The 23,331-nt window shown below is 39.0% G+C and overlaps 1 protein-coding gene and 1 non-coding gene across 2 annotated transcripts; both read left to right on the top strand.

The window, feature by feature from the left end:
* The first annotated feature begins 6,281 nt into the window (after window positions 1–6,281).
* On the top strand, window positions 6,282–10,999 carry LOC112311099 (kelch repeat and BTB domain-containing protein 6). Its single transcript, XM_024567332.3, has one exon. It carries the CDS (start codon window positions 6,726–6,728, stop codon window positions 8,739–8,741), a length of 2,016 nt encoding a protein of 671 aa, XP_024423100.2. The 5' UTR covers window positions 6,282–6,725; the 3' UTR covers window positions 8,742–10,999.
* A 2,414-nt stretch (window positions 11,000–13,413) lies between these two features.
* Window positions 13,414–13,520, top strand: LOC112313996 (U6 spliceosomal RNA). Its single transcript, XR_002975748.1, has one exon. It is a non-coding gene; the product is annotated as a U6 spliceosomal RNA (small nuclear RNA).
* The last annotated feature ends 9,811 nt before the right edge of the window (window positions 13,521–23,331 follow it).

Below are 23,331 nucleotides of genomic sequence, written 5' to 3' on the forward strand. Positions count from 1 at the left end.
CTAGAGCTTAGTGGACTTCCGTATTACTCTTTCTTTACATCAGTTAGGCTCTGGTTAACTCATTTCTCCTGAGGGCAGTCCTTGTTAAGAACAGATGCTCTAGTGCATTTGAAAATGGCTCCTTTCCCCCCTCCCTTTAGAAGTATGAGGGAATTTTTCTTTCACATTTACTGTGAAAACTTGTCAAGCTCCTGCAAGTAAATCTCATATCATGGTGCCCCTCCATGACTGGGTCTTCTGGAATTTTTAATTCTAAAGTTATCTACACTGAGCCTCTAGGAATTCATCCATTGTGTTTTGGGTTTTCCTACCAGGCACTGGTTCCTGCAGCAGTTTCTGCTCCTGGGTCTCTGCTGTGGTAAGGTGTTACTGCCTGTATTGGCCTCTCTCTCCAATCTTGGGGGTAGCTGTGTCCTCCCATCTCTTATGATCCAAGAAGTGCTGTTGATTTTCAGTTCTTTCAGCTTTGTACTTGTTGTTAGGAGAGAGTGGTGACTCTAAGCTCATTAAATGCAAAACCAGAATTGCCTTGCAGTTTTAAATTATGAAACATAAAGGATGTGTTGTACCCCTTTAGTTTTGTAGCAGTTATTGGTAGTTAGGACACAGTGTAAAATCCCATGCACTTGGATCCAAGATTGGTCTTTTGGTGGTATGTTTTCCAGTTAATTAAATCTCCAGTTTGAAGATCATGTAAGGGCTGTAGTGGGAAAGGAAACCTGACCTGTTGATGATAAATATGAGTGTATTTAATAGGACTTTTGCAGTATTTAAGGATAGGTGTTGGATTAGATGAAATTAGGGTCACGTAAGGACCAGAGGAGGTAAGGAATCCTCATTGGCCTGCCAGCATTATTTCATAAGGAGCTAATCAGTGTTGACTGGAGGATCATCAGGGCTAAGTTCAAGACTTTGTACCTGTTGTGTTGCTCAGAGAGTTTGCCTAGTTTGAATTTAAAAGCTTTGTTTGCCTAGTTTGAATTTAAAAGCTTTGTTTGCCTGTTTCATTTTCCCAGAGGATTGAGAGTGCTGAAAATAGTAATATTTCAGGCTATGAAGTGACTTCTTCTATTACAAGAGATGAACAAAGGGATCCCCAAGCTTAGCTACAAATGTGGCAGTAACTTGTTTACAGAGAAAAACTTCTAACCATTCTGAAACAAAGAATATGCATATCCTTCCTTTTTGTGTATAAAAAGGGAAAAGGGTAATGAGTAATTGGAAAGTCTAAAAGCAAGAGAAGAGCATAGAGAGATTTTCAGGTTTTGAAATGCAGACTTTGAAGGAGAGTCCCAATTTGGGGGCTCTGTGCTGTTTCCTTGGTCAAGGCATGTAGGGAGAGGCAATAATGAAAAAGCTAGGGATCAATTTCAGCAATAGCCAACTAAACCTAGCAACCCTCAGAATTGTGTTTTGTTCTCAGGGAATGGGGAGTTGATGATGAGGTTAATACACTTAGGGGACAAAATCTTCCCTTCAAGGGAGACAACATGTATTAGATAATGCTCTTGAGGGGGCTAAATATTTGCATTTTGTTTTTAAGAAACTTTATGTGTGTTGTGGGCCAAAGCTTGGAGTAAATGATTGTCAAAATCAGATAAGCAGAGAACAAAGTCATCTACATACTAGATAAGGAAAGAGTTGCAGGGCCAGGTTAAATTTCTCAGTTTGCATTTAGGGTCCTAGAGAAACAATTAACACCTAAGGATGTTGATTTTTTCATGTGATGGCAAAAAGGATATTGTGAGTCAGTGTGAAGGGGTATACTGAAAAAATGTGTATAAATTGATGACTGTGAAGGAGTGATGTTGACTGGGATAAAAGCCAGAATGGTATTGGGGTTAGGAACTGGAGGAAACCTGTGTTTAATTGTTCTATTCCTTGCAAGTGTTGGACTAGTCAGTATCCCTTGCCATTGGGATTCTTTACTGTGGGGGTCAAAGTATTACAGGATGTGTTGATAGGCCTTGCATCATAGGTTGAAAATTTTGGAGGGCTTCTAATTTTAAGTATGTTATAGTAATCTTGGGGATTTCATGGAAGGGTCTGTTTCTACTTCAAGAAGTTCATTCTCCAAGGTTTAGCTTATGTCAGTGGAGTGAGCAGCCCAGAGGAGTTAGGTATTTTAGTTAACATAATTTGTACTTAAGTGCTTGGGTTTTTTTCTGGGAACAAGAAAAGTCTGATGCTCAATGAGACTCAAAAGAACAAAGGTACATAGGTGTGGAGTCAGGGACTTCAAGGGTGAGGCACTGGGGAGAGAAAAAAACACTAATATTCCTATAGGAAAGTAAATTTCTTTCCAGAAAGATTACTGGGGTAGTAGAGCAAAGCAGAAAGCTATGCTGTGTAGTGAGAGGTACTAATGAGGCAAAAAGAAATTTAGACAAAGGCAAGTCATGTGGCTGATTATCATGTCCCACTGCAAGTATAGTTTGTGTACTCCCAGGGAGGGTAGTAGTGTGAAAATAAAAGGTATTTGTATTAGTTTTCTAGGACTGACATGGTAATTTGTTATGTACCACAGAATGGGTGGCTTGAACAAAAGAAATTTATCATCTCACACTTGTGGAGGCAAGAAGTCCAAGTTCAAATGTTAGTTCCTTCTGAAGGCTGTGAGGGAAGATTCTCGGCTTGTAGATAGCCATCTTCTCTCTGTCTCTTCACATCATGTTCCTTCTATGCATGTTCTAATTTCCCCTTTTTATAAGGATACTAGTCGTATTGGATTAGGGCCCACCCTAATGTCTCATTTTAACTTGGTTACCTCTGTAAAAACCATATCTACAAATAAGGTCATGTTCTGAATTATTAGGGATTAGGGCTTCAATATATGGTTCTGGAGGCATTCTGGAGGAATAGCAGTGTTAATGGTGAAATTGTTGCCCTTGTGTCCACTAGGAAGTTGGTGGGATGTCCATTAATGATAATGGTTATGCCTCCTTGCTCCTTAAGACTTAGTTGTTGATTTCACTTATATGTGGAATCTGAAAAACAAAATAAACAGGCAGAACAGAAACAGACTCAGATACAGTGAACATTTTGATGGTTTCCAAATGAGGGAGGGGTTGGGGGAAGATGGGTGAAAAAGTGACGGGATTTAGAAGTACAAATTGGTACTTACAGAATAGTCATGGGATATAAAGTATACCATAGGGGATATAGTCAATAATATTGTAATAACCATTTATGGTGTTAGATGGGTACTACATTTATTGGGATGATCACTTTGTAAATTATATAAATGTCTATCATAAGGTTGTACACCTGAAACTAATATAATATGGTACATCAACTGTAATTTAAAAATTAAAAAGAGTTAGTTTTTCCCCCCAAAAGGAGCATTTCTCTGAGGAAAGTCATTAAGAGATGGATTTTTTGTCTTTTACTAACTTTTGCCTTTGGAAGCTGGTTAATACTGAGTCTTATGTCCCTTTTCTTTATAACATCTGTAATTATCTCTTACTATGAAAGTTTGGGAGAGAGCAGATTATCCTGGCTTATTTCCTTCAAAATAAGTTGTAAAGCCTTGAGTTGGCATTTTTTTGATTTGAACTTTTCTGAAACAGAGTCCTTCTGATGTTGAGCTAGTATATGCATTTCAGGGAGAGATCACCTCTTTAATTTACAATGTGTTTTGAATATTCTCTCTAATTTCTGGTCATAGCCTTAATGAAGCTAGTGACTAGTGTAGAAAGGGGTCAGTCATTGGAGTAGTCCTTCCAAACATTTCCTAAACTATTTCTACAGATAAAGACAGATTCATCTCTATATTCTGGAATCTTTTATCTTTGACCTATCAATTAAAATTAAAAAAAAATTATCCTCACCTGAGGTCATTTGTTTTCATTAATTTTAAAGAGAGAGGAATGGAGAGAGAAAAATATCATTGTGAGAGAGAATCATCGATTGGTTGCCTTCTCATATGTGCCCAACCAGGAATTGAACCCACGATCCAGATATGTGCCCTGACCTGGAACTGAATTTGTGAACTTTTGGTCTATGGGACAATGCTCCAAACAACAGAGCTATACCAGCCAAGGCTGGCCAATTAATTTTTGAAGGAAGACAGTGGGAATGAATTCTAAAAGCCCTTTCCCTTATGATGTTAGCCTTTATGTAAGCCTCAAAGTGTTCTGATTTCTTTGAAGGTCATTTTGAAGAGTGGCCCATTTGGCTTTTCAAACAAAGTGGCATCTCTGGGACCCACTAGTAATGGCACAAGTTGTTATAAATAATGGGTCCTAAGAGAATATATTACAAATTGATTACTAGGTTCTTCCCTAATTTTATGGAGGTCCAGAAAAAGTTTAGTGATCAAACGTAAATCCTTTAGTGAAATCAAGGATTAATGAATACATGCTTAGGTGGGTGCTCAGGTAATTGACCTTCTCTTATGGGTTGGGAAGGACCAATAAATGTCTTTCATTTTGGGAGTTGGGAGCAAAGTAGTTTCAAGGAGGCAGGGAGGGGTAAAAAGGAAGAATAAACATGGAAAGAAGAGAAAGAGAATCCACAGAAAAAGCAAGAATAGAGGGTAGGAGAAAGGGCTTGGTTGGTCATATGGTGAGTCCTAGGAGAGGACAGGGTCCTGACATTATGGACTGATGGTAAAAGAGGCATTCTTTAAGAGACTGTACGGTTAGTTCAAGGTAGACAGGAGATATTTTATTTTTCAGCCTCCTCATACCAAGCAAAATAAGCTGACCATTGGTGAGAAGAAATCTTAGAGCACTAAGACTTTTGGGCACCTTGTAAATAGACAGACAGGCTTAGGGAAATCCCAAGTGTCTCAAATAGGCCACTGGAGTTGTAAGTTGTCTTCCAAATTCTGCCACTTTTCATAGGTGATAACCTGAATTTTCACCTTAGTAGTGAAGCATATAATTGGTGAGAATTTTGAAGACCCTTGAGAAGTGTGTTGACAATCTCCCATAATACTAAGTTTAAATAATAGCTAGCAACAGAACCAAACCAAGAGATGGCTTTAGGTAGTTCTTAACAAAACTAAACATAGTCTTCCCATAGGATCCAGCAGTAACTCTCCTGGGTATTTACCAAATAAGTTGAAAACTTATGTTCACAAAAAACCCAGCACATGAATATTTATAGCAGGTTTATTTACAACTCCAAAAACTTAAAGCGAACAAAATGTCATTCAGTAGGTGAATGGGTAAGTAAACTGTGGTATATCCATACAATGGAATATTATTCACTGACAAAAAGAAATGAGCTATCAAGCCATGAAAAAACATGAGAAACCTGAGATGACTGTTGCTAAATGAAAGAAGGTATCTTTTTAAAAATTGAATTTATTAGCGTGACATTGGTTTGCAAAACCATGCTGGTTTCAAGTGTACACTGCATCCTGCACCCATCACCCCAGGCAAAGTCTCTTTCTGTCCCCTTTTCCCCCGTTTTGCCCACCTCCACCTACCTCTTACTTCCCACCCCGCCGCTGGCTATCACCACACTGTCATCTGTGCCTGTGTGCTAAATATGTGTGTGTGTATGTGTGTGTATTGGCATCTTGTTTGTTTTATTTTAATTTTTATAAGATTTTGAGCCAAACTGACGACGTATGCTGGGAGCAAGATCTCAAATCCTCCCCCAACGCAGAATTTTTAGGGCAGTGAGAACTGTTCTGAACAATGGTGGATACATGACATTATGTATATTTCAAAACCCATAGAACTGTACAAAAAGAGTGAACTCTAATATAAATTATATGCTTTAGTTAATAATAAATCAGTATGAATTTATCATTTGTAATAAATGCATACCCTAATGCAAGCTATTGGCAATAGGGGAAACTGTGAAGTGTCAGAGTATACAGGGGCTCCTTGTAACTTTCTGCTGGGTTTCCCGGTAAACCTAAAACTAATCTGAACAATAAAATCTGTTATTTAAAACAAAATAAACAAAACTTAAAAGGATCTCTGCAGAAACTTCCAGGGCTTTAAAATTTTTCCTACAGCCTCTTGATTTCAAATGAGTGGATACTTCATCTTTTACAAGTGCTAGAAGAAAAGCTTAAACATTGAAACTTTATAGGTACTAAGTAATTTTTTAATTATTCTAATAAATACATATTCAGAGAACCCTATGTATCCTACGAAAATTTTCTCATTTAATCCTATAATAACGCTATGAGAGAGAACTCAATTGATAAATACTAGAACGGGCGTCTAATCCGGATTCCGTACTCAAAGTTCTACCATAATACCGAGTCGGGAAGATTAGCTATTTTTTTATTTCGTCATCCGAAACAATGAACGGCCGATAAATCTCGCGATACTATTGAAACTACTACTCCCAACATGCAAAGCAGCTTCTGTCCATCAGCCTATGCCCGCAGGGCTGGAGGGGCCCCCGGCATGCCTCGAGGCGCGAAAGGCCACCTGGGCACCGTAGTTCTTCTTGCCACCTAGCGGTATTGCCAGCGCGGCGGAGGTGGCTCTCGTGGCTTCAGCCGGCGTGTTCAGTGAAGGCAAGCGGAGGCGGGGGAAGGTCCGTGGAACTGGAAAAGGGTGAGTTGGCATGGTCTACGTGATAAAGGCAGGTGGCACCATGGCACAGGGCTGAATTAAGTAAATGAACTCGTGTAGCGGTCTCTCCGGAGACACCGTTATCTTTGTGCCCGCGATAGCAAGGTGAAAAGGAGGCAGAATCCGGTCCTAGCCTAGTACCCATTCTCGCCCCCAACACCCGCCGCCATCGCCACCATGCAGTCCCGGGAAGACGCCCCGCGCTCCCGCCGCCTTGCCAGTCCTCGTGGTGGGAAACGACCTAAAAGGATTCAGAAGCCCACGGTTTCGGCTTTTTTCACGGGCCCGGAAGAGCTGAAGGACACAGCTCATTCTGCAGCCCTGCTGGCACAGCTCAAGTCCTTCTATGATGCGCGGCTGCTGTGTGATGTGACTATCGAGGTGGTAACACCTGGCAGTGGGCCTGGCACAGGCCGTCTCTTCCCTTGCAACCGCAATGTGCTGGCTGCCGCATGTCCCTACTTCAAGAGCATGTTCACCGGCGGCATGTACGAGAGCCAGCAGGCGAATGTGACCATGCACGATGTGGATGCCGAGTCCTTTGAGGTGTTGGTCGAATACTGCTACACGGGTCGTGTGTCGCTGAGTGAAGCCAATGTGGAGCGCCTTTATGCCGCCTCTGACATGCTACAGCTCGAGTACGTGCGGGAAGCCTGTGCCTCCTTTCTAGCCCGCCGCCTTGACCTGGCTAACTGCACCGCCATCTTCAAGTTCGCCGATGCCTTTGGCCATCGCAAGTTGCGATCACAGGCCCAGTCTTTTATAGCCCACAATTTCAAGCAGCTCAGCCGGATGGGTCCGATTCGGGAGGAGACTCTGGCAGATCTGACTCTGGCCCAGCTGCTGGCTGTCCTGCGCTTGGATAGTCTAAACATAGAGCAGGAGCAGACAGTGTGTCACGTGGCCATGCAGTGGTTGGAGGCGGCTCCCAAGGAACGGGGTCCCTGTGCTGCAGAAGTCTTCAAGTGTGTCCGTTGGACACACTTCACTGATGAAGATCAGGATTACCTGAAAGGGCTGCTGACCAACACCACTGTGAACAAGTACTGTCTGGACCTTGTTGAAGGGGCCCTGCAGATGCGATATGGTGACATGTTGTACAAGTCTGTGACTTTGTCAAAGCCAGGCTGTAGCAGCAGCAGCTCTTTGGTATCCACAGCAGAAAATCCACCCCAGAGGTTGGGTGTGTGTGCTAAGAAGATGGTGATCTTCTTTGGCCACCCTAGAGATCCCTTTCTGTGCTGTGACCCATACTCTGGTGATATTTACAAAGTGCCGTCACCTTTGACCTGCCTTGCTCACACTCGGACTGTAACCACCCTAGCAGTCTGTATCTCTCCGGACCATGATATCTATCTAGCTGCCCAGCCAAGGAAAGACCTCTGGGTGTATAAACCAGCCCAGAATAGTTGGCAGCAACTTGCAGATCGCTTGCTCTGTCGTGAGGGCATGGATGTGGCCTACCTCAATGGCTACATTTACATTTTGGGTGGGCGAGACCCTATCACTGGACTTAAATTGAAGGAAGTGGAATGCTACAGTGTTCAGAGGAACCAGTGGGCACTGGTGGCTCCACTGCCCCATTCTTTTATCTCCTTTGACCTAATGGTAATTCAGAACTATCTTTATGCTCTCAACAGTAAGCGCATGTTCTGCTATGATCCTAGCCACAATATGTGGCTGAAGTGTGTTTCCCTTAAGCGCCATGACTTTCAGGAAGCATGTGTCTTTAATGATGAGATATATTGTATCTGTGACATCCCAGTTATGAAGGTCTACAATCCAGTCAGAGGAGAATGGAGACAGATTAATAATATTCCTTTGGTGTCAGAGACCACCAATTACCGGATCATCAATCATGACCAAAAATTGTTGCTGATCACCTCACGCACCCCACAGTGGAAAAAGAACCGGGTGACTGTCTATGAATATGACATTAGCGGGGACCAGTGGATTAATATAGGTACCACATTAGGCCTCTTCCAATTTGATTCTAACTTTTTTAGCCTCTCAGCTCGTGTTTATCCTTCCTGCCTTGAGCCTGGTCAGAGTTTCCTCACTGAGGAAGAGGAGATACCAAGTGAATCTAGTACTGAATGGGATTTAGGTGGATTCAGCGAGCTGGATTCGGAGTCAGGAAGTTCGAGTTCTTTATCTGATGATGATTTGTGGGTCCAGGTAGCTCCTCAGTGATATGCACAGGATCAGCAGTTTGTTGTAGATAGGTTGAGACACTAGGGTGTTTTACTGCTTTGGAAAGTATCTTAAAGAAATACCCTTTCCCTTTACAGGAAAAAAAAATGGTTGATTGATTTCAGGTTTTGTTTAGAAAAGGTATTGTTTGAATACTAATGTAATTTAACAGAGAATTTAACCACTTCAAAAATAAACCTATTTAATAATTTACTGTTCTAAAAGTCCAGTATTGATTTGATTGCATAGTATGTTTATGTTTGATTATGCTAATTTTGCCTTACATTTTGTTTAGTGCCGCAAGTACAGTTACTGGAATTTTTAATTTTATAACAGAAAACTGAGTGGACAGGAATTACTAGATATGGTTTTAAAAATATATATTTTCCTTGAGAATGTAGTAGATTTCCAAAACTTTTAAACTGTGGATTTTTACAAAGTATATTCTAACTTAAATATAGTTTCCTAAGTTTTAGTTTAGTTACCTCCTTTTTTGTGAAGAAAAAAATGCACATATGTTTAATGTGACTGAATGCTGATTTGTAATGTGACTGAATGTAATACTTTACAGAATGGCATTCACTGATAGTAAAAACAAATAAACCAGGATTTTACTGTTGGAAAAGAATTTTCAGTTTTAAATTTGTAATATAAAATGTGTATTTGCAAATAGTGACCAATTTTTCATCTAAAAATATTCCATTCTAGCACTGTCACCAATCACCTACAAAGCTTAAAAAAACAAAAAAAAACCAGTAATTTGCTTTGTAGGTTCATGTTTTTTCATCTCTACTTGGTACATGCTTCATTGAATCAGAGGAATAATCCTTTTTTCACTGGACATGATTGTGTAAATTTTTGTCCATTGTCTTAAACAGTTGTGATTCTTAAAATATTTTGGCTGTATAGTTTTAGTGTTCATCTTAGAAGATCGGTCAGCAAGATGTGATTATTCTTTACTGTTTTGTGAGGTAATACTGGTTTTGAAAATATGTATAAGCTAAGAACAGTATTTTATTGATTAGTAGTTATTGTATCTATCAATTATAAAATCAGATGCCAGAAAAGAACTTTAAAACTTTAAGTTTTAAGTATAGAACTGTTTTGTGTAGCACTGAAATACTGTCTGTTTTGTAAGTCACTAAATGTTACTATCAGCTTAAAGGTATTTTTGTATTAAAAGTTTACAGTTAAATAACATAAGTGGATGATGGCATTTGGGGCCAGTAGTGAAAGTATATTTCGTCTAAAATATTTCCCTAAGCAGTGGTACACATGGTTATTTTATTAGGGTATTTGTATCTCATCTGTGTTTCTCCGTGAATCAATGTTCCAATCTTTGTTTCTGTCACTGTATGTAAGAAAAAGTCCAGAAATAGAGACTACATCACATACAACTGACATTGTTAAATACAAGAAAATATAAATGCTTAATTCCCTCTTAAGGTTTACTAGATATGGTTGTCATTATTCATATACATAATAAATGACCAGATGCTTATAGTGTTTAAAACTTTCTATACCCAATTAGAATTATCTTCATTTAGTAACATGCTAGTTCCTCTTCTATGTGTATTTGCTGGCAACAGAATGCTAAACTAACATTTCATACACCCTGGCAGAGTGCTAAGGAGTGTGCTCTCACAGTTGGGAAACTGAATTTTTGAATGAAATACCATAGGGTGAAAATGAACAGACGGCAACATACAAGGTTTTAAAAAAAGTCTTCTCAGCCATTTTTATTGGCCATTTTAAGAGTCTACAGAACATTCCTGTTTAACATTTTTAGTGAAATAAGATGCTTCCTTAGCAGTATGTGTTCTTTTAAAAGATCAGACATGCATTTAGTTGGCTAAGGCTAAATTATGTTCCATTTGCCATCAAGGGTGTTATAAGCACTGTACTTAACGCAAAGCTTTTTCTCGGTAGTGTTATTTTTGACCAACTTTTTCTTTTCCAGTAACCTCTTTTGATAGCTTTTTTTTTCATGTTGAAATAGGGCATTGTTGATTTCATCCGTATTATCCATCTGTATAACTAAGGTATGCAACCAGTTTATAAAAGATTCTCCAATTTGTCATTTTCAACCTTTCATTTAAAATCTAAGACAAATGGTAGTAATATCTTCATTAACAAAGAGGTTTCTTGGGAAGAGTTTTGGTTTTGTGATATGTTTATGTGAATTAGGGAATAGATGTTAACCATTATTTTATAGGTAAGTGATTTGTATATGATTAGTTACAAATAAAACTGGTACTAAAACCCTGACTTTCTGACTTTTTAATTCAATGTTTCTGCTGAATGTATACAACCTTGTGCAGTGAATGATACAACTAGCAGTGCTGAAATCCCTTCTTAACAGAAAAGCACCCTTGTCTCAGTTTTCCAATTCATCACTACATCTTTTAGCAAATTCTCAATATAGTATTGTTTGCAGGACTCCTATTATTTATTAGATTCAGAATTACCTTAATTATCTTGTGTATCTGTTTCTGTACTCTGAAAAGCTCAAAGGGCCCAAATTTTTGCAAGTTCTTTTTAGTTCAAATGATGTGGCATTAAGGTTTCCAAAAGGATGAAATAGGAATTAATTTAGCAATTAGCTTGTCTATGTATGGATTAAATGTTGAAATTAATTTTTCATTTTTAGTTGAGCAGGAATTTAAAAATTGTTCATACATGATCTTGTTGAGAATCTCGGGAAAGCTTTTGATATATTCCCCCCCAAGGCAAATATTTATAATTTAATATTTTAATATTTTCAATTATTTATGACACTCGAAGCTCATCAGACCCAAAGTAAGTGCACTGTGGCAGTCTCTCTTTCCCATACCCGCTTAAAAACTTCCACACCCTCTTCATCATTCTAACTAACTTTAAAAGAACATTTATTTTAGTAAATTTGATAAAGCAGGATAGTATTAACAGGCAGAATTACTTATAGAAAATGTGACTATCAGTAGAGTCCCAAGAAAATTAATATTATTTTTAGAACCAAAAAGAGGGTTCAGTGTATACAAACCAATTTAAAAGTAATATAAAAATGTAATTAAAAAGATCCTGTTCACAAAATCTGCCAAACCCCAGAGTACCATGGAAGTAATAGGTTTTGTGCAGAGTAGGGAGAAGGACCCCCTCCTTGACTCTGAGCCAGATGTCTCCTGGGTCTGTTTCATCAAACTTCTATTCCTCACATCTTTAAACCTTGAGGACTCAACATGGTCTGAAGCATAGGGAAAGAAGGGAACATATGTTTTGCATAACATTCTGTCTATATCTGAGACGTATTTTCTCCTAAAGCAGCTTGTGGGAGTCACCTATCTCTACTGGAGTCAAACTTGTACATTCTTACCCCTAAAGCTAAAACTTGCTTAGAACCACCATCTTGCAATCAGGAATATTTTGGGGGGATACATTACTCATTAATTCTGGGAACACTAGTTAAAAAGGACTTTATGTAAATATAGGCAGAGTATTTCTTCCAAAACAGGTACGTTTGTGCGTTAAAGAAAGAGAAGAGCTTGGACTCTCAGTTGTAAATATTTCCTTAATTTAGATCATCTTAAGAAGATAAAGTAGAATTTTTTGCCCATTGTAACTGAAAAATCCAGCAATGTCATTTACTTAAGGCACAGCCTCAACCAGACAGAATCTCAGTGTCTTCAGGGCTTTCTTTGTACAGACAAGATATTACAGATATCTTCTCTCACTTTATACATTAGTTAGGAGCTAGGTGTGGTTATACATACAGAGACTTGACTGTTTTAATAAGATAGACATTTCTCATATAAAAGTTCAATCTATTATGTTAGCCCTGATTTAGAAACCATCTGAGTTCAGGCTTTCCTGTTTTCCTGTTCTGCTCTGCTTAGGAGTGTTGTCCTGGTCCACATGGTACAAGCTGGTTCACCCTTGTGTTCATATTCTAGTCATGAGGAAGTGGGGAAGGAGGTGGGACATGACTCTTTCCTGTAAGGGAAGTTGGGCACGTGGTATTGGTCAGATGTTAACCACATGGTCACACCTCATTGCAATGGTGCTTTGGAGAGGCAGTTTTTATTCTGGGTTAACATGTATATAGTTAAAATTCAGGGATTCCTTATTAAATGCAGGAGAAAAGCTGTTAGGTTAAATAGCAATCTGCCATACCATGTGTCAGGCCAGATTTTATCACATGGCAGCCAAAGTGATAGCACCATCCAAGGAGTTACTACAGTTGACACAACATGGACCGGCCTCCCACTCAGGAAAGACTTAAGATAGCTTCCTAGGCTCTTGCTGTTGCTTTGTACAGAAGAGGTAAGGGCACTTGACCTTGTTTTCATTACATAAACTTAATAGACTGTTGCATATTGGTACCCTAGATCATGAACCAAAGTCTAGGAATGTTCCAACTTCCTAAAAGGAAAGAAAACTGAAAAATGGCTTTGTATAGTCAATTGCACTATTAATTATCTTAACAAATGTTATTTCTGTTAAATAAATAAGAGATATAAGAATTAATAGAGTAATAAAAACTGATAATTTCTCAGAGCAAGCTAGTCTATTTAGCAACATTCTAGCATTTTCTGTGCCTAGATCATTTGTGCTATGTGAATGTAATCTACTCCCCTCCCCCTGTGTTGAAATGCAGACCATTAACCACAACAGTCTACTCAAACCTTAGTTTCTTGTGCTTGCTTTGGCAGCACATGTACTAAAATTGGAAGAATACAGAGAAGATTAACATGGTCCCTGAGCAAGGATGACATGCAAATTCATGAAATGTTCCATATATTTTTTAAAAACTTTATTGATGAATTCTTATAATGACTTCAGGTTAATCATGTCCCATTTTGTGTTTGTGAATAATTGCTTCTGTCATGTATGTGATATAACTTTTATCATTATAATTTTCATTACAGATACACATAGTTATTTTAAAAACACACTCAACCTTTGTTTTCGTAAAGAATCCTAACCTCTGCCAGCAAATGAGGAGTAAGTAATATTTCAGTTGTAGTTCTGTTTCTATTCTTATATTAACAAAGACTATAAGACTCCATTTTCTGTTTCACTTCTACTAAATCTCTTAGAAGCCTAAGGGCAAGAATTTAAATACATGCTGTGACTGGGTTCTTCTCCATGAATTTGTACATATACTGCTTGTTTAGTATCACAGTCCCATTGCTTTCTCTCTTGTAGGGCCTTCCTCACATGCTGGAATTACTCAGTTTATTGATTTGTTTACTCTTTATTATTTGTCTCCTACACTAGAATGTGCCCTCCATCATGGAAGGACCACATCTTTTTTCCCCCACAGGTCCTAACATAGAGCCAGGAACAGTATAGGTGCTGTATGAATATTTGAACAAAGAAATAAATGTATTTGGTGCTTGCTTGCATTTATATGAGAAACCATTGCATTTAGAGTTCTCATCTTTCAGTCAATTTTCCAGCTTTGAGGGAGAGCTATTATTAAACACTGTACCCTGGTTGTCATAGCAACCCTCTGGCCTCCAGAGCTACAGGTTATTTCAAATGGGTATATTCTGCTAGACTACCAAACACTCAGTATTTTCAATTATGGGGTAATGCTGTTATTATAAATCACATTTCTCACAGTATATATTTCTCTGTCTTTTATAAAAATGGTGAAGAATTAGGAAGTAAAATATGTTCAAACCAATGCAAGCTTGGGAAAATAAAGCAGTATGACACACATCTCTGTTCCTAACCCTTTCATATTCCTTCAAGTTCTTCACCTTTTCATAAGCACCTGTGAATTCATTGGGTTTTCTGTCCATGTGTTTAAGAAAGTTTTGAAAGCTAATTGCTATAAAACAAACTCTAAAGAGCTCTGATAGAGCTTGTGTTTTTCTCTTCTTTGCTCATTTCTTAAATTTCATGTTAAATTAGTAAATGACAGTAGTGTTACAAAAATTGAGATTTGCTCTAAAAAGGTCCAAAATCAGGTACTTCCCTCCCCCATTCCTTCCACTCATATTTTAGTGATAGGAAGTGAGACGGGTTATAGTAAACTGAATTAGTCATCATAGAAAACTTATTATTATCAGTTCAATAAAACAGGGCACATATGGGCCCTCAACCAGCCATGAATGTAGTTTTTAAAAGGCAGAGTCTATTTTCTAATGGTGGATATTCTAAGGGGATTTTACTTGTATGTTTTGCTATATTTTCTCTTCTGCAAGTTTTGGTCACATGTACTAGGGAGAGTCAGGAGCCACCCAGGTCCAACATAGATCCCATAATAATTATTTCATTACACTCTTGCTCTGTGCAGTTCTAATTGTAATACCGATCAGTAAACAATTGCATGACTTGGCCTAACTGGGTAGTTCAGTTGGTTAGAACGTCACCTCAGTAGCCAAGGTTGTGGATTCGATCTTCAGTTAGCACACATACAAGACTCAAACGATGAATGCATAAAAGTGAAACAACAAATTGGTGTTTTCTCTCCCTTCCTCTCTCTCTAAAGTCAATTTTTTATTATTACTGCTATGTATCAAGACCATTGAGGCCCCAGTGATCTGATTTTATTTTTTTAAAGATTTATTTATTTATTTATTTATTTATTTATATTTTATTGATTATGCTACTACAGTTGTCCCATTGTTTTCTCCCCTTTATCGCCCCTCTGACTTTTACCACCCCACCCTCCAGCGTTCTCCCCTCCCTTAGTTCATGTCCATGGGTTGTACATATAAGTTCTTTGGCTTCTCTATTTCCTATACTATTCTTAATCTCCCCCTGTCTATTTTGTACCTCCAGTTACAATTCTTATTCCCTGTAACTTTCCTCCCTCTTCTCCCCCTCACCACTGATAACCATCCATGTGCATGTGATCTCCATTTCTGTGATCTGTTCCTGTTCTAGTTGTTTGCTTAGTTTTTGTTTTTGTTTTTTAGGATCAGTTGTTGATAGTTATGAGATTGTTGTCATTTTACTGTTCATAGTTTTGATTATCTTCTTTTTCTTGGATAAGTCCCTTTAATATTTCATTTACTAAGGGCTGGTAATGATGAACTCCTTTAATTTGACCTTATCTGGGAAGCACTTTACCTCTCCTTCCATTCTAAATGATAGCTTTGCTGGATAGAATAATCTTGGATGTAGGTCCTTGCCTTTCATGACTTGGAATACTTCTTTCCAGCTCCTTCTTGCTTGCAAGTTTTCTTTTGAGAGATCAGCTGATAGTCTTATGGGAACTCCTTTGTAGGTAACTGTCTCCTTTTCTCTTACTGCTTTTAAGATTCTCTCCTTCTCTTTAATCATGGGTAATGTAATTTTGATGTGTCTTGGTGCGTTCCTCCTTGGGTCCAACTTCTTTGGGAGTCTCTGAGCTTCCTGGACTTCTTGGAAGTCTATTTCCTTCGCTAGATTGGGGAAGTTTTCATTCATTATTCAAGTAAGTTTTCAATATCTTATACTTCCTCTTCTCTTTCTGGCATCCCTATGACTCGGATGTTGGAACACTTAAAGTTGTCCCAGAGTTTCCAAAACCTCTCCTTGTTTTTTTAAAAAATATATTTATTGATTATGCTATTACAGTTGTCCCATTTCCCCCCTTCACTCCACTCCATCCTGCCCACCCCCTCCTTCCCACATTACCCCCCCCCCCCCGACTATAGTTCATGTCCATGGGTCATATTTATAAGTTCTTTGGCTTCTACATTTCCTACACTATTCTTACCCTCCCCCTGTCTATTTTCCACCTATCATCTATGCTACTTATTCTCTGTACCTTTCCCCGCCCTCTACCCCTCACTCCCCTCTTGATAACCCTCCATTGATCTCCATTTCTGTGGTTCTGTTCCTGTTCTAGTTGTTTGCTTTAAGTGTGGTTGTTAATAAGTGTGAGTTTGCTGTCATTTTTACTGTTCCTATTTTTTATCTTCTTTTTCTTAGGTAAGTCCCTTTAACATTTCATATAATAAGGGCTTTATGGTGATGAACTCCTTGAACTTGACCTTATCTGGGCAGCACTTTATCTTCCCTTCCATTCTAAATGATAGCTTTGCTGGATACAGGAATCTTGGATGTAGGCCCTTGCCTTTCATGACTTGGAATACTTCTTGCCAGCCCCTTCTTGCCTGTAAGGTCTGTTTTGAGAAATCAGCTGATAGTCTTACGGGCACTCCTTTGTAGGTAACTGTGTCCTTTTCTCTTGCTGCTTCTAAGATTCTCTCCTTCTGTGTAATCTTGGGTAACTTAATGATGATGTGCCTTGGTGTGTTCCTCCTTGGGTCCAACTTCTTTGGAACTCTCTGAGCTTCCTGGACTTCCTGGAAGTCTATTTCCTTTGCCAGATTAGGAAAGGAAAGTCTATTGCCTTTTCCAGTTCTCCTTCATTATTTGTTCAAATAAGTTTTCAATTTTTTGTTCTTCCTCTTCTCCTTCTGGCACCCCTATAATTCAGATGTTGGAACGTTTCAAGATGTCCTGGCGGTTCCTAAGCCTCTCCTCATTTTTCTGAATTCTTCTTTCTTCATTCTTTTCTGGTTGGATGTTTCTTTCTTCTTTCTGGTCCACACCATTGATTTGAGTCCCAGTTTCCTTCACATCACTATTGGTTCCCTGTACATTTTCCTTTGTTTCTCTCAGCATAGCCTTCATTTTCTCATCTAATTTGTGACCAAATTCAACCAATTCTGTGAGCATCCTGATGATCAGTGTTTTGAACTGTGCATCTGATAGGTTGGCTATCTCTTTGTTGCTTAGTTGTATTTTTTCTGGAGCTTTGCTCTATTCTTTCATTTGGGCCATTTTTTTTTTTTTTTTGTCTTGGTGCGCCTGTTATGTAAAGAGGTGGAGCTTTAGGTGTTCACTGGGGTGGGGCAATGCTGGTCTCTGTGCTGTGGCACTGTACCTGGGGGAGGGTCCGAGAGGCAGCGATGGCGCCTGGTCCACTCTGTGCCGGATTTCAGTCACTCCCTGTGCTACCCATAATCAAACTGGGCCCCTCTATTGCTGATTCACGAGTGGGTGGGCTTGTGCACGCTCTAGGCCCCTGTGGGTCTCTCCAATGACCTCTCCTGTGAGGCTGGGAGTTTCTCCTGCTGCCTCCTCAACCCCCACGGGCATTTTCAATCAGAGGTTTGAGGCTTTATTTCCCTGCACTGGAGCCCTGGGTTGCATGGTCTGTTTTGCTCCCTTGGCAGTTCCTCCCAGGTTATCTATGTGCGAATGTGGTGCCGCAGTGTCTGCTAGCTGCTGTACTGCCTGCCCCCTTCCTGGCCAGCTGCCGCCTTGTCACGAGTCCTCTCTGCCCCTGCATGTCTCCACCCCTCCTACCAGTCTGGAGTAATGTTTCTTCTTTATCTTCTTGGTTGTTGGACTTCCATACAGTTCGATTTTATGTCAGTCTTGGGTTTTTTTTGAATTCTTGTTTCTTCATTCTGTTCCAGTTGTATGCTTATTTCTTCCTTTTGTTCCAAATCGTTGATCTGAGTCCCAGTTTCCTTCCCTTCACTGTTGGTTCCCTGTACATTTTCCTTTATTTCACTTTGTGTAGCCTTCATTTCTTCCTTCATTTTGCAACTGAGCTCAACCAATTCTGCGAGCATCCTGATTACCTGTGTTTTGAACTCTGCATCAGACAGGTTGTCTATTTCCTTGTCGCTTAGTACTTTTTTCTGGAGTTTTGATCTGTTCTTTCATTATGGTCATATTTCTTTGTCTCAACGCACCTGTTATGTTGTAAGGGGGCTGAGCCTTAGGTGTTCACCAGAGTTGGACAACCCTCTTTGTGCGTTGTGGCAGTGTCAGTGGGGGAGGGGTCAGAGAAGGAACAATGCCACTCACTCACTCTGCTCTAGCCCCACTTTCCAACCAACTCTCCTTTGGGACTGGAAGTTTCCACCGCCTTCACCACCCCTACAGTGTTTTACAGCTAAAGGTTTTGAGTCTTTAGTTTCCCAGTCAGCCACCCCCACCCTGCTCATGTAGTCTGCTGCCTTGCCACGGGCACTCTCCACTCCTGCTACCAGTCTGGATGAATGTTTCTTTACCTCCTTGGTGTCAGAGGTCATACAGTTTGATTTTCTGGCAGTTTTAGTTTTTTATTGTTTTTAAATTGGTTGTTATCCTTCTTCTGGTTGTGCGAGGAAGTGAAGCATTTCTACCTATGCCTCCATCTTGGCTGGACTGTAAAGTCAATTTTTAAAAAACAATTGCATAACTTTATTTAAAAGAAAGTACAGTATATTTCATTAGCTTACCTGGGCTTTGACATTATAAAAACAGTAACCACATCAATATATTCAACCATCTTCAATAAGTAATATATAACTAAGTGAAATAAGCCAGTCAGAGACAAACAAATACCGTATAACTTCACTTATATGTGTAATCTAAACAATATAAATGAACAAACAAAACAGAAACAGACTTACATATATAGAGATCAGACTGATGGTTGCTAGGGGCAAGGGAGGAACAGGTGACTGAATAGAAGAAGTGAAGGGATTAAATGAAGAACATACATGCATGACCCATGGACATGGACAACTGTGGGGTGGGGGCTGGGTTGAGACGGGCAAAGGGGGAATAAGTCGGGATTTGCCAATGATACCTTGGACAAGGGTTTGATCTCCAAAATATATAAAGAACTCTCACAACTCCAATTCAACAGGAGTTGTTTAATTGGAAGACAGGAAGACAATCCAATTATAAAATGGACAGAGGACCTGAACAGACACTTCTCTAAGGAGGACATACAGAGGGCCAAGAGACATATGAAAAAATGCTCAATATCACTAGCCATTAGATGCAAATTAAAACCACAATGAGGTACCACTTCACACTGGCCAGAATGGCCATTATAACCAAATCAACAAACAACTAGTGCTGGTGAGGTTGTGGAGAAAAGGGAACCCTAGTACACTGTTGGTGGTAATGCACACTGGGGCATGCACTGTGGGAAATAGTATGGAATTTCCTCAAAAAACTAAAGATGGAACTGCCTTTCAATTCAGTGATCCCCCTGCTGGGATTTTACCCTAAGAATCCTGAAACACGAATTCAAAAGAACCTATGCATCCCAATGTTCATAGCAGCACAATTTACAATAGCCAAGTGCTGGAAACAGCCTAAGTGCCAATCAGTAAATAAGTGGATCAAAAAACTATGGTACATTTCTTAATGGAATACTATGCAGTAGAACGAAAGAAGGAACTCCTACCCTTTGGAACAGTATGGATGGAACTGGAGAATATTATACTAAGTGAAATATGGTAATCGGTCAAAGACAAATACCATATGATCTCATCTATAAGTGGAACCTAATCAACAAAACAAACAAATGAACAAAATAGAACCAGAGACATTGAAATAAAGAACAAACTGACAGTGACCAAGGCAGGGGTCCATAATGGAGGAAAGAAGGGGAAGGGGCAAGCAAAGTAACACAAATAGACTTACATGGGCACAGACAATGGTGGAAGGATGGACTGTGGGAGTTGGGGGGACAGGGTAGGGGTGAGAATGGAGAAAATGGTGGGACAACTGTAACTGAACAACAATAAAAAAACCCCTAAAACAAAGAGTACATGGAATATTCTCCAGGATAGATCATATGTTGGGCCATAAAACAATGACTTTTTCAAAATTTGACACCAAAAACAAAGGCAACAAAAGCAAAAAATAAACAAGTGGGACTATATGAAACTAAAACGCTTCTGCACAGCAAAGGGAACAATCAACAAAATGAAAAGGCAGCCAATGGAACCAGAGAAAATGTTTCCAAACTATGTATCTGATAAAAGGTTAAAATCCACAATATATAAGGAACTCATACAACTCAGTAGAAAAATAAATAAACCCAATTTTAAAAATGGGCAGCTGACCTGAATAGACATTTTTCCAAAGAAGTTATCTACGTGACCAATAGGTATATGGGAAAGTGTTCAATGTCAAATCATTAGGAAATACAAATCAAAACCACAATGAGATATCACTTCTCACCTGTCGGGATGACTAGTGTCTAAAAGACAAGTAATAACAAGTGTTGGAGACAGTTTGGGAAAAAAAAGAATGTTTCAGCATTGTTGGTGGGAACGTAAAACAGTGTAGCCATTATTGAAAACAGCATGGTGGTTCCTTAAGAAATTAAACCTAGAACTACCATAAGATCAAGCAAGTGTACTTCTGGATATATATCCAAAGGAAACAGACATCTCTGAGATCTTTTTTGAGATCAGATAGATATCTGGATTCCTATGTTCATTGCAACATTATTCAAAATAGTCCAGATAATGACAACAATCTAAGTGTCCATCAATGGATAAATGGATAAAAACTGTGGTGTATATATAATGGATTATTATTCAGCCTTTAAAAAAAAGGAAATCCAGCCTTGACTGTTGGGGACCACTTGGTATGGTATCAGAAACTGTAGCTCCACACAAGCAAGGCCTTGCCTATAAGTCTCGACCGGAATGCCGGGAATGCAGGTGGCAGGCACCACCTGATACTAACACCGAGGGTCCCTGTGGGAAATCAGGCCTGAAGAATACATTGTATCCTTTGAAGCTTGCTTTGCTTTGTATAACCCTGTTGGTATAAACCAGATGTTTAAGTTCAGAACATAAGGGAAGGAACTCCTAATCTCATGAACCATGCCTTAACAACCCTCTGGCTTCAGCATATCTAACAGACCCTGACCTGAGGCAGATCTCTGTGGTCTCTCAATTGTTATCTGTAGATAGTATTGGTTTTCTATAACTATAGCCTCTGGACATTGATTGATGAGGTTTGCATGCATACTGTATACCCTTGCGAATACCAATCCCAATAAAAGCCGTTTTGGAGAAGGGCTCGGGGCATTCTCCACTAGAGGGAATTGCCACCTCCTTTTCCGCTGGAACAACAGATTGTGTCCAGGATGACTCATTCTCACCCAAGGTGGCTGGGAGAGCTCCACGGGACAGAGAATCCCACACTTGACCAGTGTGGCACAGTTGTTTGGGCATTGTCCGGCAAAGAGGTCACTGATTTCATTCCCAGTCATGCCTGGGTTGTAGGTTTGGTCCCTGGGTGGGGCATGTAGGAGAAGCATCCAGTCACTATTTGCCTCCTTCTCTTTCTCCCTCCCTTTTCTCTCTAAAAATAAATAAGTAGAATCTTTAAAAAAAAAAAAGAAAGAAAGAAGGAAATCCTATGATTTGCAAAGCAAAATGAGCCAGATACACCACAGAAAGACAAATATTCCATGGTATCACTTATGTGTGGAATCTTTAAAAAAATAAAGAGTTGTACTCAAAGAACCAGAGAGTAGCATGGTGGTTGCTGGGGGCCGAAGGGTGTGGGAAATGAGGAGAGGTTGGTTAGAAGACACAAACTTTCAGTTATAAGATGAGTCAGTTTTGAGGATCTAATGTATAGTGTGGTGACTATAGTTAATCACATTGCATTGTATACTTGAATTTTCTAAGAGAATAGATCTTAAGTGGTCTCAGAAAAAAATTTAAGTAACTGAGGTGATGGATGTGGTAATTAATTTCATTGTGGAAATCCTTTCACAATGTTTTGACTATCAAAACATCACACTGTACACTTTAAATAAACTACTTTTTGGGTTTGTTGTACCTCAGCAAAACTGGGGGAAAAGGAAAATATAAATTTCAAGTAGAGTAAATAGATATAGTGATCCCTGATCAACATATTAGTTGTGTTGTCCAATCTTCATGAGAGACAAGATATGACATTTCCTGATTTCAAAATATATTACAAAGCTACATTAATCAGGACAACATTATGGATGAAAAAAGGTGTTTGATAAAAATTAACCTCACAGAGGGATCTGATCATAAATTACTAACTGGGTAGGATGCAGGCCTATAACTTCTTTAGTGAAAGGTTTTAAGCCAGCCCTATCCATTGTCAGTCCTTCCTTCCTTCCTTGCTTCCTTGCTTCCTTGCTTCCTTCTTTCCCTCCTTCCTTCCTTCCTTTCTTCCTTCCTTTGCAATGCTAGAGATCTGGCTTTTTATTTCATTTGTGTTTTCCATAACTTGTAGTTCAAAGCTGGAATCACAACTGGTACACATTCTGGTTTATTGATTAACAGTCATATTCCAAGGTGATAAGTCTGGTTTATAAGACCAAAAAAAGCAATTATGTTATATGCTGGATTAATTGTCATTAGCAGAGTTTACTTTAAAAATATGTCTTAAAAATATGCACTACATTTATTTATAAGAAAAAGTAGCTTTTGTCGCAATTTCCATTGTGATTTTTATTTTCACTTTAAGACAACCCTGATGTTTGAAACAATGCCAATTTTTAAATAATGATGAAGTCAGAAACTGCGAGTATGTAGACATTTTAGTAATGAACCTGAGCTTATAAAGAATCTATTGCAAGACTCATAAAATATTTATCTTTAAATGGACTATCTACACTAAATTTATTTGTGCATCTACATTAACACACCTTTGATACACCAGAAGTAATACTCCTGAAGGGGATATTAAATCTCAGTAGAGCACATATTCTTGTTAACTATCCTGTAATTCACTCCTTACCTTGCTCTTTCCAACCTTTCTGTCATCCCCTCCTTAATTTCAAATGCGTAAAAAACTGCAAAACTGT

The sequence above is a fragment of the Desmodus rotundus genome, chromosome 13 (genome assembly GCF_022682495.2).
Source record: "Desmodus rotundus isolate HL8 chromosome 13, HLdesRot8A.1, whole genome shotgun sequence".
Lineage (NCBI taxonomy): Eukaryota > Metazoa > Chordata > Mammalia > Chiroptera > Phyllostomidae > Desmodus > Desmodus rotundus.

Coding starts and splice junctions, on each gene's coding strand:
- LOC112311099 (XM_024567332.3), top strand. CDS start 6,726: ATGCAGTCCCGGGAAGACGCCCCGCGCTCCCGCCGCCTTGCCAGTCCT.